The sequence below is a fragment of the Oxyura jamaicensis genome, unplaced genomic scaffold (assembly GCF_011077185.1).
Source record: "Oxyura jamaicensis isolate SHBP4307 breed ruddy duck unplaced genomic scaffold, BPBGC_Ojam_1.0 oxyUn_random_OJ106628, whole genome shotgun sequence".
Lineage (NCBI taxonomy): Eukaryota > Metazoa > Chordata > Aves > Anseriformes > Anatidae > Oxyura > Oxyura jamaicensis.
Window position 1 is genome coordinate 16,742 of NW_023312333.1, and position 16,406 is coordinate 33,147.

Consider the following 16,406-nt stretch of genomic DNA (forward strand, 5'->3'; position numbering starts at 1 on the left):
AGAACGACAGCTCCCAAGTTTCTACCTGTGCTTCAGAGTTTGACAGGAAACCTCTCTGGCGTTCAAAGGCTGCCGTATCTCAGCCCCTCAGAGCTCAGCGCCTCGCATCTCCGCGGGTTTTCAGGCGAAGCTGGGTGCTCCCCAGCCCACAGAGAGTGTGTGCCTGCCTGCCCCTGCTGCGGATCATTTTGTTTTTTTGCTGACTGAGCCCCGAAATCCTGGCGTGGGCTGCGGACCTCAGCACCACGCAGCAGCCCGCAGCAGACTCCTGACGTTAGGCACGCCACAGAACAGGCAGGAGGGCTGCCTCCATCTCGCTCCTCCTCACCTCTCAGAGCCTTTGTATTTCCTTGAATTCCTACTGCTGCTGGCCTGCGGGACACGATTCCTCCCCATCAGTCTTCTTTTAATGGTACCCGTGGCCAGAGGACGTTGGGCCCACCACCAAACAACGGCTTGGGGAACAGGAACGGGGAGCCAGTTTGATTTACCCGTGCCGCAGACAACCAGCGTTACCTGGTTAACTCTTACGGTTACCAAGGTAAGGTAACCATAAGAGCAGAGGTGAGACACCGGAGGGGGGCACAGGGATCCCAGCACCTCGGCCACGCTCTCTGAGTTGTTCTCGGTGCCAAGCTCCTCTTGCACCAGCTCCTTCCCCTGCCTAGAGCAGGGAATCCCCCGTATTTGACGGGGGAATCTGAGAGCCGTGCATTTGCAGGAACTTGCTGGCAGGTACAAGCACATCAGACTGATCCCACTGCCCCTCCAAACTTCACTGCTCAACCCGCTGTTCCCTAAGGACGCACGATGTCGTCGTCGCAGAGAAACAACCCACTTCCGCACGTTTAGGGTTACAAAAATCCCCCCACGTCCTCTTCCCTCAAGTCTCCCTCCCACTTCGACCTTTGCTCTCCTGGCTGCAACACGGAAAGGGTTTTATTTGGGGTCTTTGCAAATCCCAAGCACGTTGTTCCTGCAAATTCCCCCGCAGCAGGGAAAGCACCGACCGAAACACGGTCTTCTGCGTGACGAGGCAAAGGATCAAGCAGCTCAGCCCTTCCTCCCTGGCTGCATCCTTTCGACTGCCTTAAGAGCTTCCAATATTTGCAGACAGCTTTCTCCTTTTTTTTTGTCCTTAACAGCATGATAGTGCCTGCCAGCAGGATGCCCTCTCCCACCCTGCTCCCCAGACAAAGGAGCGAGGCAGAACAGCTCTCCCTCAGAACCGACCCGAGGGCTGCAGGCTGAGCGACCCCTCCCGTTGTCTGCCCCTTCCTCCCTGAGATCCAGCGTCTCGTTAGCAGCGCTGGGTATTTACAGAAAATGAAGTTAGCCAGCTTATTCCCCCCCAACATAACCCTAAGCTGTACGGTATCAATGAATGGTTGCCGTAGAAACTGCTTCGGAGGGGGGAAGAGGAAGAGCGGCTCACAAATGCTCAATGGCCAGAAGAAATCCTCGCACACACCTGGGCTTTTCCCCTCCTTCCCGTCGCTGGAGAGCTGCGCTCAAAGACCGGAGGCTGCCCAATTCTCCGACGTTTTACACCAGCAAATTGCGAGGGAGAGCAGCTCGCTGCTGTCACCGAAACCTGTTCAGATTTCTCTAAGTAAATCCCGTCGCTTTGGACAAATCTGTAAGCTCGTACTGCTTACAGAGGAGGAGGGCAAAGATGAATAAAAGAGGCTTCCTCTTGGGGACGTTACACTGAAAGGATTCGCCTGACACGGAGGCAGCCTGGAAGCCTGGAGTGAGCAAGAGGGATGGGTTTTGCTGTCCGCAGGGAGGGACAAGAGCTCCCCGGGGCCCGCTGGCAGACAGCTGGAGGAGGAAGGTTGGAAAAGCAGGGTCCGGGATGGCCAGGGGGGATCAAGCAGAAGGACTGCAACAGCCACAAGCCCGTTTAGGAGGGGTAAGGGGCAAGAGAAACACCCGGCTGAAAGCAGCAGTCTCAGCCCAGGGCCAACGGCACGAACGGGCACTGCCAGAGCCCCACGCTGAAGTTAGCAGCCCCCCAAAAAGCCCCCTCTCTCCCCACAGCTGTGGCGTCCCCCCACAGGCACCGGAACCGGCAGCCAACAGAGGGAGCCAGGCCACCACGGACGCCAGGCAAGGTTTTTGCAGCCAGCTCCTGGGTTTATCAGCCAGAATCAGTTTTATTTAACATCGTGCGGAAAGCTCGGTGACGGACGGCTCCTACGGTGTCAGGGAAACAGGCAGCTGGGGGAGAAGGAGTTAAATCAGAGCTGCCAGGAGAGACACAACTGCAAAGCCTGCTGGTAGAGACGAGACAATTGGCATGCAAGCGGCCACGGTAACTTTGGCAAGACGTGCACCTTCCCCAGATCCCAGGTAATTCACACGCAAGGCACGAAGACCCAGGCGAGGGGAGCTCTGGAGCTATTTGCAAGGTTGCTTTCCCCTTTGGAAGACGCGAGCAGGGGTGGGGGACCTGGCGGTAAATCCATCAGCCCACAAAACCCCGCTGCGCACGCGCAGCCCAACCTCCAGCCGCCACGAGGGGGGCCTCACCCCCCTTGCCTAGCTGAACGCCTAGCTGAACAGAATATCGTCCCACCTAGGGAAATGTCAAAGGAGGACGGAATATTTTACCAACAATCAACTAAGGAAGCCATTCCACACCCCAGATTTCACCAGCAGATCCACCAGCTTCGGCAAAAGGCCCGTTAAAAACGCCCTGCTAGGAAAGGCGATGAAGGGTGAGGCCTCCCGGGTAAACGCCAGAAAGCTGCTTCGAGAAACGAGACCGCTGAAGGGCTTTCGTTTGATTCCAGTTCCCACGCGGGTGCTAACCTTGGAGCATTTCTCCAGCACTTCCTCCTTGAACTGCAGGAACTTCTCCTGGACCGCGGGCTGGTTGAGAGCGAAGGAGAGGAAGTGCGTGAAGGGCTGCTTCTTGCGGAAGCTGTCCAGCAGAACGTCGACGCGCGTCCGGGCCGAGATGACGCCGCCGCGCTGCTGCCCCGTAATCACTGCAGGGGAACAAAGCAGGACCCGTCCGGTTTTCAGGAAGCTGCGGGGAGACTGCTGACACCCATGCCCACGTAAAAGAAACAGCAGCTAAACGGACAGGGGTTTTGTGTTGGGTTTATCCGTGTGCTTTAAAGCACTGGTATTGCAAAGGTAAGAATATTTCATCCTGGAGCTGCCAAGGGAGAAGTAGGATGACCTGCACAACAGCACCTCTCTGCTGCCATCCCAGGGCTCACCGAAGAAGGGACAGGAATTAAAACCCCCGGCCACGCACAGAGAAATCATGCCAGACTCCCTGCTCGACTTAAAACGCCTCACACGGCTGCGCTTTCCCCTGCAAAGGCAGGATGATGCCATCAGAGGCACCCCGCTGCTCTCAGGAAAGCCAGCTCTGCGCGTCTGCAAAAACAATAGCACAGAATCGCTCACTTCAGTGGCTCTTCAGATTTCTAGAGCACCATTTCGAGTTCCCATAAAGGCAGGCTCTCGCTCAAAGTGACGAAGGAAACCTATCAAAGATCAAGGAGGCCTGCACCGTTTGTGCACGCACTTCAAGGCCCCGAACGGAGAACACTTGAGCTGGAGAGGAACGAACCGCAAGGAGCGCGATTTTCTTGCCTTGCTATTATTACACGTTTTCAACACCTCTCAGCCCTCCTGAAAGCCCTTCACGGTCCTCGGGAAGAAGTCAAGGCCCACTTACTGAGAAGTGCGACCACATTCCTGCGCGGCGTGACAGCTGGATGCACCTAGCCCTCAGAGCCCCGTCGTAAATCGTAACCCTACGCAGCACCGGTTACCCACGGGCTGCGTGTGAGGGGCCCTCTGGATACCCACTGTGGCAGCAACCTGCGCAGGCCAGCCCCGACAAGCAACGCCTCCTCTCCCGTGAAGTCAGCGGGAGTGCCGGGTGCGGGAGCTGAAGGAAAGCACCTCCTGTTCCCTGTCCCCCCTCAAAGCGGGTCTGTGCAAGAGCCGATGAGAGAACGCTGATTCTAGGCTCACCGATTTCCCCTTCGACTCCAGGCTTGGGAATGCTGATCGAGGTTCGAGTCTCTGTTTCCAGTCTCTTCTTGGTTTCTCCTTTCTTCCCGATTATATATCTGGAGGCATAAAAGTGGAAGAGAGTCACTCGCTGGCCCTCTCCCCATCAGAGGTGCCCAGGCAGCAGACGCTGGCTTGCTGCGGTCGGCCTGTGACAGCTCTTCCCAGCAAATCCTGCCGCTGCACGTTTATCACCCGTGTTTTCCCTTTGTCCCCCACCGTAAAACCATTCAACCCATAAAACTGTCAAAACTGACCGGATAAAGCCTTGAACGCTCCAGGCTTCCCAGTGAACATCAGGTTTGAGCCAACAGTCGATTCCAGGCACGTGCTTTCTCCCAAGGCTTTCACAACCCCCCCCTGCCAGGCTGCTCACCCCAGTTCCTCCTCCCCTTCTTCCACCCTCCCCGATGCTTTCATGTTCAAGGGAAGAGATGCTCAAAAGCTCCCCTGCCAGCCAGAAAGCACCACCTGCTGTCTGTGTCACAGCAAGCGCTAGGAGTCAAGCACAGCACAACTGCACTAGAAAGGCTTTGCCAATTCTCCCCTCCCAGAATCGGGACGCTCACAGAACAGGATACATCGCAGAGCTCTGCCGCTTACCCTGATCCCCCCCCCCCCCCGCCAAATATTCCGCACAGAAACGCTGCCCCAGCCAGAGGGGGCTCAAGGAAACCAGAAACACATAGGCTCACTTGTATAACGGGCTGGGCACCTCCACTCTGCACTGGAAGCCTTTCTCGGTCTCTTCCACCACGAAGGCATCGCACGGCTCATCTGCACAGTCGCCAGGCCCTGCCAGAAAAGAACAGCAGACCTTGAACAACCGCTGTAAAGCCTGGCAGCGCTCTATGTAGGTCAACAGTCTCACAATCTTCTTCTCCCAAGGTTAAACGAAGGGGGCCCCCTCCCTTGCAACTAAAGGCTTTTAAATTCATCTTACTACCAGCTGTGCAAAACAGAAAAACAGATCTTCTAGATCTGGGAGGCACAGGGAGGCAACGGCCCCAGCCCAAGTTTTCTCCCCACTGCAGTTTGTGGGAGAAATGCCCTCGTCCACGTTATGCTCTGCTCTCCTGGCAGGATGGATGCCATCAACCCGCTGAGACGGGAATTTACAGCCGCAGAAGAACAAAAATAAAAGGTGGGGAGAGCTTCGTCTCAAGGCTCCAGGTACCGTGTTTTGGTGCCTGCTAGGACCCAACGTAATTTCCAGAAAGAAGCAGGGGTTTCTCTCTCCTTCCAAACATAAATAAGGATGGCTGCGGGCTGCAAGCGGCTTATTACAGCTTTGTTCAATCCGCTGACGGGCAGGGTGGAAGGGGAAAGGGGCCACAACAGACACAACCTTCCCTGCTTGAGAAATATCAGCGGGACTTTTCTGTGCCCACAACTCAGGCAAAACTACAACGAGCACACAGGCAGAAAGGTAAAAGCAAAGCAGGACAAGAAGAATTCTGCCCCCGAATCGCTCACACCTCCCAAAATGTGCATTGGAAAAGGCCCAGTTTTTTAGGGGCCAACACTGCCAGGGCAGAGGAACGTTAGCAAACAGCCTCCAGTCCTGCTGTATCTGCAAACAGTCCCGCTGCCGAAAAGAAAGGCCATTCAGGAAAACAGATCTGGGAAAAACAGATCTAAGCTCGACTGTGCTTTTCCTTTACTGGAGGTCTTCCAGGGCCAGCAAACGTGGCCAACGGTCGGCAGCAGAGCCACCCAAACCCTAGGTAATCAGGTTTACGTCTGCCCTCTGGTCAGCAGGATCATCAGGGGCCGTCGCAAAGCACTTCTCTCCTTTTTTAACATCTCACTGCAGAGGCACAGAGAGGGGACACCAAGGCTGACGCCCCACCTGCATAGAAGTCCTCGTCCTCCTCCTCCTGCTGGTGGGCTTGCTCGTGAAGCAGGTTCTTCCTGTAGACTCGCCCGCCGATCCTTATCAGGGCGGGCCTCAGGACGTCCATGGCGCTGCTGCTGCTGAGAAACAGAGCCAAGCGTGTCTCCTGCCCCGCTTTTCGCACAGAACGGCCGAGGGTCCCCTCCAGCCGCCCGGCTGGCCTCACGCTGGGTATTTGGGCATTTAAGGTCCCTTCAGCCCCATACGGCTGCAGCACCTGGATGCACTGCCTCCTACGGTCTTTGCGCTGCTCGGAGCTTACGTAGAGCTTTTATGATGATTATTTTTAAAACGGGAAGGGCAAAACTGAAAGGGCACTGCGAGGAAATAGGGTGGGTCGGAGAGCTGCGTGTGAAACCCGGGCGGTTTTCCCCCAAAATCGCGGGGAGCCCAGCTCTGTGTGTGGAAAAACGCGTGGCAGCGGCGGGGTGAGCTGCACAGCTGGGGGGGCGCGTGTCAGGTGCCGCATCTGTGCGCCCAAATCGTTACGAGGGGGAAATCCGCGTTTTAGGGTTTTCGCCGCAAATTTGTGCTGGAGCCCAACAAGTCGCCCCTGTCAGGGCTGCGCCCGCCCTGGCAGCACCTGAGGGGGGAACAAACACAGGGGGCTGCTCCCTGGGGACGCGCTGCCCCCGGGCCGGGTCTATGCCAAGCAGGGCCGTGGTGCTGTGCAATTTAACGCTGTTTTTTTCCCTAAAAAACCCCCAAATCGCGCTACGATCGTGATTTGATACGGGGGGGGGGGGGGGGGGGGGGGGGGGCACCCCGGGCCCCGCCCCGCGCGGGCTCCGTTGCCATGGTTACCGCGCCCCCTCCCCGAAGCGCCCGGAAGTGGGCGGGGCCCGCCGCCCGCCCTCCGCCCCAGCATGCACCGCGAGCGCGATCCCGCCCGCCGCCTGCGCCAAGCGGTGCGGGCGCCCAGGTGAGGCCCGGAGCGGGCCGCCGCGACCGGAGAGCGGCGGGAAGGGCGGGCGGGGAGAGGGGAAAGCGCTCGGGGCAACGACGAGGCCGGCGCCGGGGGTCGCACTCACCTCCAAGCCGCTCGCTACGGAAGCCGGGGAGGGGCCCTGAAGGAGCTGTGCGCATGCGCGGTGGCGCGGCTGAGGCGGCCGCCGGGTGGGCGGGGGGTGGTGCGTGGCGCATGCGCGGTGCGGCGGCTGAGGCGGCGGGGTGTGGGCAGGGGGCTGCGCGGCGCATGCGCGGTGCGGCGCCGCCGGCCCCTCACAAAATGGCGGGCGGCTGAGGCGGCCGGGGCCGGAGCGGCCCAGAAGGGTTTAAAATAAAAAGCTGGGGCTGTGGGGTCCTTGTGGCTCGAGCCATCCCGTGCCGTTAAAGGTGTCGTTCGGCCGGGCGTGCTCCTTCACGGCCCGTCCTGCCCGCTGCCCCACACGCGACAAAGGAAACGGCCGCGGGCCCGCTGCGAACGACTTGACGGGTTCTGATTCCGAAAAAATAATAATAAAAAAAAAAAAGATGAAAAAAAAAAGCCGTTTTCTCCACCAAATCCTTGAGCGCTTTCCGAAGCTGTGTAGCCCGAAGAGGCTGCTGAAATGTATGAAGTAGGTGGGAGAACAGCACCGAAAGGAGTGGGGGGTAATGGGGAAGCAGCAAGCTTAGGAAGGCACCAAGGGCGCAAAAAGCGGCGGCGTCGGTGCTGTCAGGTACGTAACGAGTGCCCAGTGCTCCGTTATTACAAAGGCACGCACCTCTTTCCAAGAAAAACGCGTGCCAGCAGCTCCTGCAGACGGCTGCCTGCCGGTTTGGGGCCAAACGCCCTAGTTTGAGGAGCGAGGGCGCGTCTGATGCAACGGCCGCAGCGGTTGCTGCAGGCGAGGCGCGGCGTTGCTCACAGGATGCCGCGCGGGAGCTGGCAGTCCTGCGAGCTGCCAGGTTTTAGGAGGGAGGAGGGCTTCTTCCGTGTCCACGCTCCTGGAAACGGGGCCAAATTTTTTTTTAAAGAAACTCATCTTTTTATGACCCCGGGAGCGGGGGAAGAGCCAAGCGGCTGAAGGCCAGCGAATGGGGGTCAGCGACCCGCGCCGGGTTATTTTTATGCCCTCCGGCATCCCGCGAAATTCCCGGGTCCCCTGGCACGGGGGGGGGCGGGGGGTCAGCCCGCGGGCCGGCCGGCTGGCGGGGTGCCCCCGTCCTCCTCCCGCACCCCGAGGACGCGGAGCGGCGAAGCCCCTCTCTCCGTCCGGTTTCGGAGCTGGCCGTGAAATACGTGCGCGCTCCCTGGCCGCGTGCCCTGGGAAACTCCGGCGGCGGCGGGGCCCGGGACGGATGTGCGCAGGCGGGGGCGTCCTCCCCGCGGCCGGCTTCCTGCTGCCCCGCGCCCAGACCCAGGGGGCAGGTGCCCTCGGTTGCACCGTTAGCGCCGGTGTCGTGGCCCAGAAATGAGGATCTTAGCCCCCGAGGCGCCCTTCCTAACTCTGCTTCCTCCCCTCGCTGCAGGCTGGGCCGGGGTGAGATGGCCGCCTCCTCCTCCTCCTCCTCCGCCGGCGGGGTCAGCGGCAGCTCGGTGACGGGATCCGGCTTCAGCGTCTCGGACCTGGCGCCGCCGCGGAAAGCCCTCTTCACCTACCCCAAAGGAGCCGGGGAGATGCTGGAAGGTGATGGTGCTGCCTAGCTTCTGCCCCCCGCCTCCCCCCAAAGCCCCAGGGCCCGCTCAGACGCTGCCAAAAGCTGGGGGAGGAAGGAAGCGCCAGGGCCGGGGCAGGCGGGAGCGGCTTTTCCCATGGCCCTGGCGGCGGCCCCACCCCTGCCTCCCTCCCTCCCTGCAGCCACTTGCGAGGAAGTGACTTTTCTTGCTGTCACCTCGGTTTTTTGTTCTGGCACTCCAGCCGAGCTGAGGCCTTGCTGAAGGAACCCCTAGGGGCCGGGGTTCCTTCTGGAGAGGACAGGGAGAACAACCGGCGGTGTTCCAGGTGCCCGATTTCTCCGCCAGCCGTGCGATCAGGGCGTTGTTCGAGCGCGGCGGCGCGCTCGGTGCCTGGAAGGGTGCCCGCGGGCTCCCGTTGCTGGCCTTTGGGCGCTGCTTATAGAAGCGAGGGGAGCACGTTGAGCCTTTTTCCACGGCGCGTGGATGCGGCGGCTCTCGGAGCTGGCTGGACCAGACCTGCTGTCACCCGCGGCCCCGTGGCAGCGGCCGCTTCGCGCCCCGTGCTCAGGAATGTCACCCGAGGTGACAGCTCCCGGGTAGCACGGCCAGCCGCCTGCCCCAGCTGAAGCTCTGGGCGGGCTCGGCGCAGGAGAAAGTCTCGAAAGCAGACCAAGGGGGAAACCCACGCCTCAAATGTCAAAATAGAAGGGGCGCCGCAGCGCCTGGGCAGGGCTGCTCCGTCCCCAAACGGAGCAGGGGTTAAACCACCTCCCTTCTTCTGTTCACAGATGGCTCGGAAAGGTTCCTCTGCGAGTCTGTCTTCAGCTACCAGGTTGCGTCTACGTTAAAGCAAGTGAAGCACGGTAAGCACCCAGCGCTGCGCGGCTCTGCGCCGAGCAGGGAAAAAGGCTGACACCTTCCGGGGCGCCGGCCACAAAGAAGCAGAGCGGCCTTTTAAAGCTCTCACGACACCGGCGGGGTCAGGCGAGGTTTCCCGAGGTGCCTGGGAGACGACACGGCGCTCCGTGCGAGTGTCTGGCGGGCAGCGGCAGGGCGGGCTCCGCTCCGTCCCTCCCCGAGAGCGTTGCTTCAACTTTTCTTGCCCTCCCCGGCTCTCCGCCCGCAGCCCGGGGGTCGGTAACCCAACGACGGGCTTGTCTGCGCGGCGGCTCTGGTTCCGGGACGTCGGGCAGAGCCCGGCTGCCCGAAGGGTCACATCCTTTTGGCCCCCGCCTCTCGTCAGCTAGGACGGGCACTTCCACGTGTTGTCTCAGCCCGGCGAGGCTTCCTGCCCTCCGCCCGGAGGAAGTCTCCGGGTGCGCTCGCGAGGCCGGGATCCCGCGCCCCTGGCCTGAAGGGCACGGCTGAGCTGGAGGGCCGTGCTTTCCACGGCTCCCGCGGCTCTCACCGCCAGCGGGCGGGTTGCAGCGCCTCCCCGGGGGAAAGGCTCAAAATAAGATGGAGGTCGTCCTTCTGCCGGCTCCTTCGGCCGCTCCCGTCGCAGGAGGTGGGGTGTGCACAGCACCCCCGGCAGCGCCCAGCCTCTGAGGCCCAAATCCTGCGCGCTTCTGGCAGGCGGGCTCCCACGGGGAGGGTTTTCCGAGAGGCCGCCGAGCTCGGAAACTTGCCGCGCAGCCAAGGAAGGAGGGGCTGTTCTCATCCCGGCACCGCCGCGGCTCATTTCGTTGAGAATGGAGCCCGCGTGCCAAGCGCACGGCCGCTTTTAAATAAAGCTGAGAGGAACAAGTTGTCCTGGGGAACCCCGGGGGGGGCAGCCTGCCTCTGCTGGCTGACACCCGTGGCATTAGCGCGCCCTGGCCGCAGAGCGCTTCTGGTGCAGTCACCCAGGCCCTTCTCAAAGGCCCGTCATTAAAACCAGGAGTTCCTCACGCTCCGCGCAGGCCAAGGCCTTCCCTCAAGCTTCTCTTCTTTTGCCCCAGCAATATTCACGCCGAAGGAGCGAGCCCCAGGCTGTTCTCCCCTCCTTACTGGCCTGGTGGTTCCCTGGCACCGCCGAGATTTTTAGGGCGGAGGCGGGGGTGGGTACAACACAGCACCACCGTCAGCTGGAGCAGCAAAGCCTTTTGCTGGCGGGTGGGATCCGGTGAGGTCTTCTCGCCGCTTGCCCGGGCTGTAGGGAGCGGTTCTGCGATGGGCCGGCTTTTGCTGGGGTCTCTTCTACGCTCCGTTCCCCGCCGACGGCCGGGGATTCGCGTCTCATCGGAAGGTTTCATCGCAGCGTCGCTGCGAACCGCGGTTACCTTTGAACTTCTCGCAGATCAACAAGTGGCGCGGATGGAAAAACTGGCCGGGCTGGTGGAGGAGCTGGAGGCGGACGAGTGGAGGTACAAGCCGATCGAGCAGCTGCTGGGCTTCACCCCCTCCTCGGGCTGAGCGCGGCCGGACGGCTGCTGCCGGGGAGCAGGGGAAAGGCGCTCCCGGGCCCGACTTCACGACGCGCCCCCACTTATCAGGACGCTTACAGCCGCATCAGCAGGACCGGGCTTTTTGTTGTTCTTTTCTAAGTTGTCGGGGGAGATCCCCCTTGGCGCTGCCTGTACGCTGGAGTCACGGCCCTCTGGAAGTCTCCCACGGTGGCACGGGCTGGCAGGGCTCCGTTTTTACAGCTGAAAAAAGGGGATGAGACTTAAAGAAGCCGGAGCGCAGCCTGACTGCGGACAGAGAGGGGAAGGCGGCGCGGTGGTGGGGGAGGCGGCCCAGTAACAGCCCTGCTGGAAGGGCCGCTGAGGGGCTGGCCGGGAGGCGAGCGTTCCTGCCCCTCGAGCCAGGCCTCTGCAGAGCAGCAGGACGAAGCCCTGCCAGGAACACTCTTCAGCCCCAGCCCTCCCTCTGGGGAACTGGCAGGATGAGACCCGTCCTGGGCCAGCCGGGAAGGGGCAGGCGGTGAGGCTTGCTGCAGCAGGGCCTCAGGCGTTGCTGAGGCCGTTTTCTCCCCTCTCTGGTGTCTGCGCAGAGCTGCTGGGGCATCGCTCTGCAGTGCGGAAGCTGTACCCTGAGTACCCCCAATCCCTTTTCACTACGCGTTAGGTTGCTCCGTGATAATAAAATCATTCTGTCTTTGGAATCATTCCTCTGTTCACAGCCTGGGGGGGGTCCGATGAAAGAACCCGTCAGCTGTTGAGTGCAGTGTAATGAAGTTCTGAGGCTCCTCGGCTGTTGTACTGGTAAAATTGAGCTCCATTAAAAATACCCTCCGCGAGACATCAAGGCACGCTTGCTTTGTGGACTGGCTTAAATCAGATTGTAATCCCGATTCAACTCCACGGGCAGAAAACCCTTATTGACACCCCTCCGTTCTAGTCATCTTGTTTTTCATTCGTACCTCACTTCTGTTCCGAAGGAGCGCTGGATTTCTGCTTCCTGGCGTAACCATTCCACGGTCGTTTCCCACCTACCAGCCAGCAGGGGGACAGCAGTTGTACGGCGTAACAATCCCGCTGCCTCACTTTTCCACTTTCGTTACCTTACTTACCACATGCTTGCTTTTTTTTTTAACTCAACGATCTCAGCCCAGCCACATCTGGATTGAAACCGAGAGGCAATCGAATCTGGACGCGTTTCAGCAGCCTCACCAGCAACCTGCGGTAACGAGAGCGAGGAGGAAAAGCGTGCGGCCACGCTTTGCTTTTGTTTCTGTTTATACATCGGTCCTGGTGTCGCAGCCAGCTTTTCAGTGCTCAGAGAGAGGCACTGAGCTCACAGGTAACAAAACCCTACAAAAGGGTACAGAACGTGATGGAGAGCGCCGCGGGGCCAGCCCCTGGCTGCCCGTGCCCTCTTCGCCAGATTTCCTCCTCTTACCCTCATCCGAGGATCCGCTGCGGGGACCGCGCTGCCCTGCCATGGCCCCAGCCTCCTCCTGCCGCACAGGAGCCAGCCCCGAGCCGAAGGTGCAGCTCTGCGCCCGTGCAGAATTCACCCTACCGGTTCCGAAACCGCTTACAGGCGTTGGTTCGCAGCGCGGCGGCTCGGCCGGGCCGGGTCCCACGCTTCCTCCCCGGCTCCTGCAGGGCAGCCCTGAGCTCTCCTCACCTGCCACCCGTTTAGCTGATGCCATTCGCTCTCCAAACTCCACCTGAGACCGGGTGGGTTTTGAAAAGAAGGGAGCTGTTCAGCTCTCGGCTCGTTTCAAAGCAGCTATTTTTAATGCGGCTCGCCCCAGCCGCCCGGCCCCACCTTGGCCAAAACACCCCCGTATCGCCAGGCTGCGACACCCACGGCTCCCCTCGCTACCTGCCGCAGGCCGAGCTCGGGCTGAGCCTCGCCCTACGTGCTGCGAGCAGCAGAGCTGGAAACAGAAAGAAAAAAAAACAAACCTTGGGGTTTTTCTTGCATGAAATTAAACTTTTCCGCCCCTGCAGCTGCGGGGGTGCCAGGGCATCGCAGCCTGCAGCGGGCTGGCGCTGAGGCCAGGTCCCCGAGCTGCTTCAAGCTGCTGAGGGCGGACGTTTCAGCGCTCAGGTACCCAAATCTCCCTCGTTCAGAGCCTGACAAAGGGTCCCGAGCCCCCTGGGGCCGAGATCTCCCCCCGGAGCCCCGCACAACCCCTTTCCCCCCTCCCTCCCCACGTTTTCCAGCTGTTCCTTGGTGTTTGCTGGGCTTGCGGCTGGAACAAGCAGACCCAAGGCCCGACCCCGGCTCCCCGCCGTACATGGCTTGTTTGTATGCGCGCAGCACCAAAATAGACGCGTGTGTGTGCGAGCGCTCTTGAGAGGAAGTGAAAAGTTCATCGTGTACAGTATGACAAACGCAAAAACATGTTGTCGGCCCGTCCCTCCTCCCGCTCGGTAAACACTTTATGTAAGGCAGCCAGAGGACCGGAGGGCTTGCTGCACAGCTCCCTCTGCTCCCAGCGCAGGTTTGGAAACTCCTGGAGAGCCCAATTTCTGCTCTGTGCCTCTGTGGGGCGGGCCTGGGGGCGACCAAACCTCTCCTCGGGGTTTTGTAGCACCGTGCCCGCAGCTGGGGGGGGGGTCTCGGGCGGCTCTGAGATGATTTTGAGGCTTGGCCGCAGCTGGGAGCGGAGGGGGAAGGGAGCAAAAAGTTGAGGCGGTGAGGGGAGTGGAAAGGAAAAAAAAAAAAAAAAAAAGAAAAACACGAACAAAGAGCCTCGTTCAGGGCTGCTCGCTGGTTTTCCTGTGGGTGCCGGCGGCAGAACGCCATGTACCGGCGCAGCCCCGCGCCCGCCTCCCTCCCCGGGCCTCGCGCCGGAGCCAAGGCACGCGCCGGGACAAAACCCCAGCGCCGTGCGTGCGGCCCCGGCACGGGGGGGCTTGGCCGTGGGGCGCGAGCAGCCGCCGTGGGCAGGCCTCGTGGGGCGCGTTCTGGGAGCCCACACGGGCAGAGGGGATGCTCCGTGCCCCCCCCTCAGCACGCCCGTGCCTCGCTTCCACGTCCCCAGGCAGATTTTTGGCACTCGCAGCCCTCCCCCCCCCTCCACACCATCCCGCATCCAGAAATAATGCCTGACCGCGAGGTTCTGGGGACTTTGGCGAGGACAGGGGGCGCGCTGGGCAGCTGCAGCCCCCCTCGGGGCAGGAATCCGCCGCCCGCCGTGGACGTGCGCCGAGGCACTCGCCGAGCCCCCTCGCCTCGCCTCCCCCCGGGCCCGGCCCCTGGAGCGCAGCAGGGCGGCGTGATGGAGCCAGCCTCATCTTCGGCGGGGGGGGGGGGCCGGGAACAGGCTGTCCAGAAAGTTCCTGCACAAGCAGGCCCGCGCCCAGCGGCGGCCGCGCAGCCCCTCGGGCCCACCGCGGGGGCATTCGGGGAGGGGAAGCGGCGGGGCTGAACGCGGGAAAGCTGCGTTCGGGCCCCAAAAAGCCTCCTTCTGGGGGGGCTCCGCCGCAGGAGGGCCGCAGGGAGAGGGGGGGATGCGATGCCAAAGCCAGAAAAACATTGACGCTCGGCGCAGCCTGGCATGGCCGCGTTTGAATTCAAGCTTATTTTCAGCAAGATGTGGTCCCTGATATCCTTTTTTCTTTTTTTTTTTTTTTCACTCGTTTGCCATTTTCCCCCCTTCTGACCCCGTGTTGTTCCCCATCTCTTTTCGGCGAACGTTGGCAGGGGCAGCTGGGCCCTGAGGAGGGGTGAGGCCGTGAGGTGACTTGGTGCAAAGCCGGCTCCGTCCCGGTGTGTCCGGGCCAGCGCTCAAAGCCCGGCGCACGTTTCTGTCAGCTGGGGGCACGGAGCTGGGGGGGGTGTTCGCCCCTACCGCTAAGGAGGCACCACCTCAACCTGCGGTAAATAAAAGCTTTTTGGGGACATTTCGGAGTGTTTTATGGCTGTGACAAGCGGCGCCGCCCTCGCCACCGAGCCCCCGGCCGCCACAAAATGGCAGCCCCTCGGCTCGGCGGCACCAGCCCTGACCCAGCTCCCGGCCCGCCGGCACGGCACCGAGCCCTGCCGAGGCGAGGAAGGCGAGGGCGGGCGGGGAGATGTGTGAAAACACCGAATTTTGTGGCCATTTCGGGACCCGGAGCCCAGCGGGACCCGGCCCCCGCGCGCGGCCGAGCCCTGAGGCGAGGGGCCGGGAGGGGGGGGGGGGGAGGAGGGCGAAGGGGGGGCGGCGCGTGCCCGCTGTCACCGGGCAGGAGAGACGCCGCGGACGTGCCCCGCGCTGCCATTGGCGGAGGAGGCCGGCCGGGGGGCGTGGCCTGCCGCGCCGCGTCTATATAAGCGGCGGCGGCGGCGGTTGTCCCCTCAGAGCGGTGCGGCGGGAGGGAGGAGGCGGAGGGGTGTGCGGCGGCGGCGTTGCTGCTGCTAGAGCCGTTGTCATGGCCGGGCTGTGGGAGCGGCTGGCGGGCGGCGACAGGGGCCGCATGGAGAGCTCCGACTGCGAGTCGCTGGGCAGCGCCTCCGGCTCGGAGGGAGGTGAGCGGCGGGAGCCCCGAGGCGGCGGGGGGGGGCCTTGAGGGGCCGGGGGGGGGGGGTTTGAGGGGCCGGGGCCCACTGAGGGGAGAGGGGCCTGGTGTGGGGAGAGGCCCTGAGGGGATTCACTGGGGGAGGGGGGTGGGGGGGGGAGCGCCACACCTCCCCCTTAACCCCCAAACTGCCGTGTGGGGCCCCTCGGCTGCCCGGTACTGACCCGTTCTTACCCGCAGATCCCGACTCCGCCGACCAGGCCTCGCTGCCGGACCTGGACCTGCTGCTGCACGACCCCGAGGACGAGGTGCTGTGCGCCGAGCTGCTGGAGCTGGTGCAGGCCACCCTGGGCAAGGCGCCGCTGGGCGCCCAGCGCTGCTCGCGCCTCCTGATGCCGGCCCAGCTCGTGGCGCAGGTGAGGACGGAGCTGCTGCGCCTGGCCTGCAGTGAGCCCTGCGGGCTGCGCGGGGCCCTCCTCGACCTCTGCGTGGAGCACGGCAAGGCCTGCCACGACGTGGGGCACATCGCCGTGGACCCCGCCGTGGTGCCCACCTTCCAGCTCACCCTGGTGCTGCGGCTGGACTCGCGCCTCTGGCCCAAGATCCAGGGACTGTTCGCCTCGGGGCCCGCGTTCACCCCGGGCTTCAGCCAGTCCCTGAAGCTGAGCACGGGCTTCAGAGTCATCAAGAAGAAGCTGTACAGCTCCGAGCAGCTGCTCATCGAAGAGTGCTGAGGGGGAGACGGCTCACCCGAGTGCTTCGGAGGAGCTGACGCTCACCGAGCTGGTTAGAGCGTGGCGGCTCCCAGCGGCCGCAGTAGTTTAGGTTAGGCTGGAGTAGGGCGTAGGTGGACGTAGCCGGGGCAGGCGGAGGCCCTGCGGGGCGGCCCTGGCGCGGAGCCCCCCTGGCAGGCGGGCGCTGGGCCGTACGGTGCTCGCCTCACTTCCGTGATTGTAGGATGATTGCGGTGGCTGCGCTCCCGGGC

The 16,406-nt window shown here is 62.3% G+C and overlaps 3 protein-coding genes across 5 annotated transcripts in view; 2 read left to right on the forward strand and 1 right to left on the reverse strand.

Moving 5' to 3' along the window:
• Positions 1-7,047, reverse strand: part of LOC118160194 (activating signal cointegrator 1 complex subunit 1-like) — a 21,513-nt gene extending 14,466 nt beyond the window's left edge. The window contains exons 1-5 of one of the 2 annotated variants that reach the window (XM_035314730.1): positions 6,970-7,047; positions 5,894-6,009; positions 4,737-4,836; positions 4,003-4,100; positions 2,818-2,996 (exon numbers count right to left, since the gene is read on the reverse strand). In XM_035314730.1, the coding sequence (XP_035170621.1) occupies positions 2,818-2,996; positions 4,003-4,100; positions 4,737-4,836; positions 5,894-6,005 (489 nt within the window). In that variant the 5' untranslated portion in view covers positions 6,006-6,009; positions 6,970-7,047. Of the gene's footprint in view, positions 1-2,817; positions 2,997-4,002; positions 4,101-4,736; positions 4,840-5,893; positions 6,010-6,969 lie in introns of both variants that reach the window. The other variant, XM_035314729.1, reaches the window with a different exon arrangement.
• Positions 1-16,300, forward strand: part of LOC118160195 (DNA damage-inducible transcript 4 protein-like) — a 17,211-nt gene extending 911 nt beyond the window's left edge. Inside the window, exons 2-4 of one of the 2 annotated variants that reach the window (XM_035314732.1) lie at positions 15,238-15,251; positions 15,318-15,431; positions 15,662-16,300. In XM_035314732.1, coding sequence (XP_035170623.1) covers positions 15,335-15,431; positions 15,662-16,155 — 591 coding nt within the window. In that variant the 5' untranslated portion in view covers positions 15,238-15,251; positions 15,318-15,334 and the 3' untranslated portion in view covers positions 16,156-16,300. The other variant, XM_035314731.1, reaches the window with a different exon arrangement.
• Positions 6,770-11,768, forward strand: LOC118160196 (anaphase-promoting complex subunit 16). The gene is made up of 4 exons (XM_035314733.1): positions 6,770-6,860; positions 8,393-8,550; positions 9,329-9,403; positions 10,819-11,768. The coding sequence occupies exons 1-4, from the start codon at positions 6,805-6,807 to the stop codon at positions 10,932-10,934; spliced, it is 405 nt and encodes a 134-aa protein (XP_035170624.1). The 5' UTR covers positions 6,770-6,804; the 3' UTR covers positions 10,935-11,768.
• Positions 16,301-16,406: the final 106 nt, after the last annotated feature.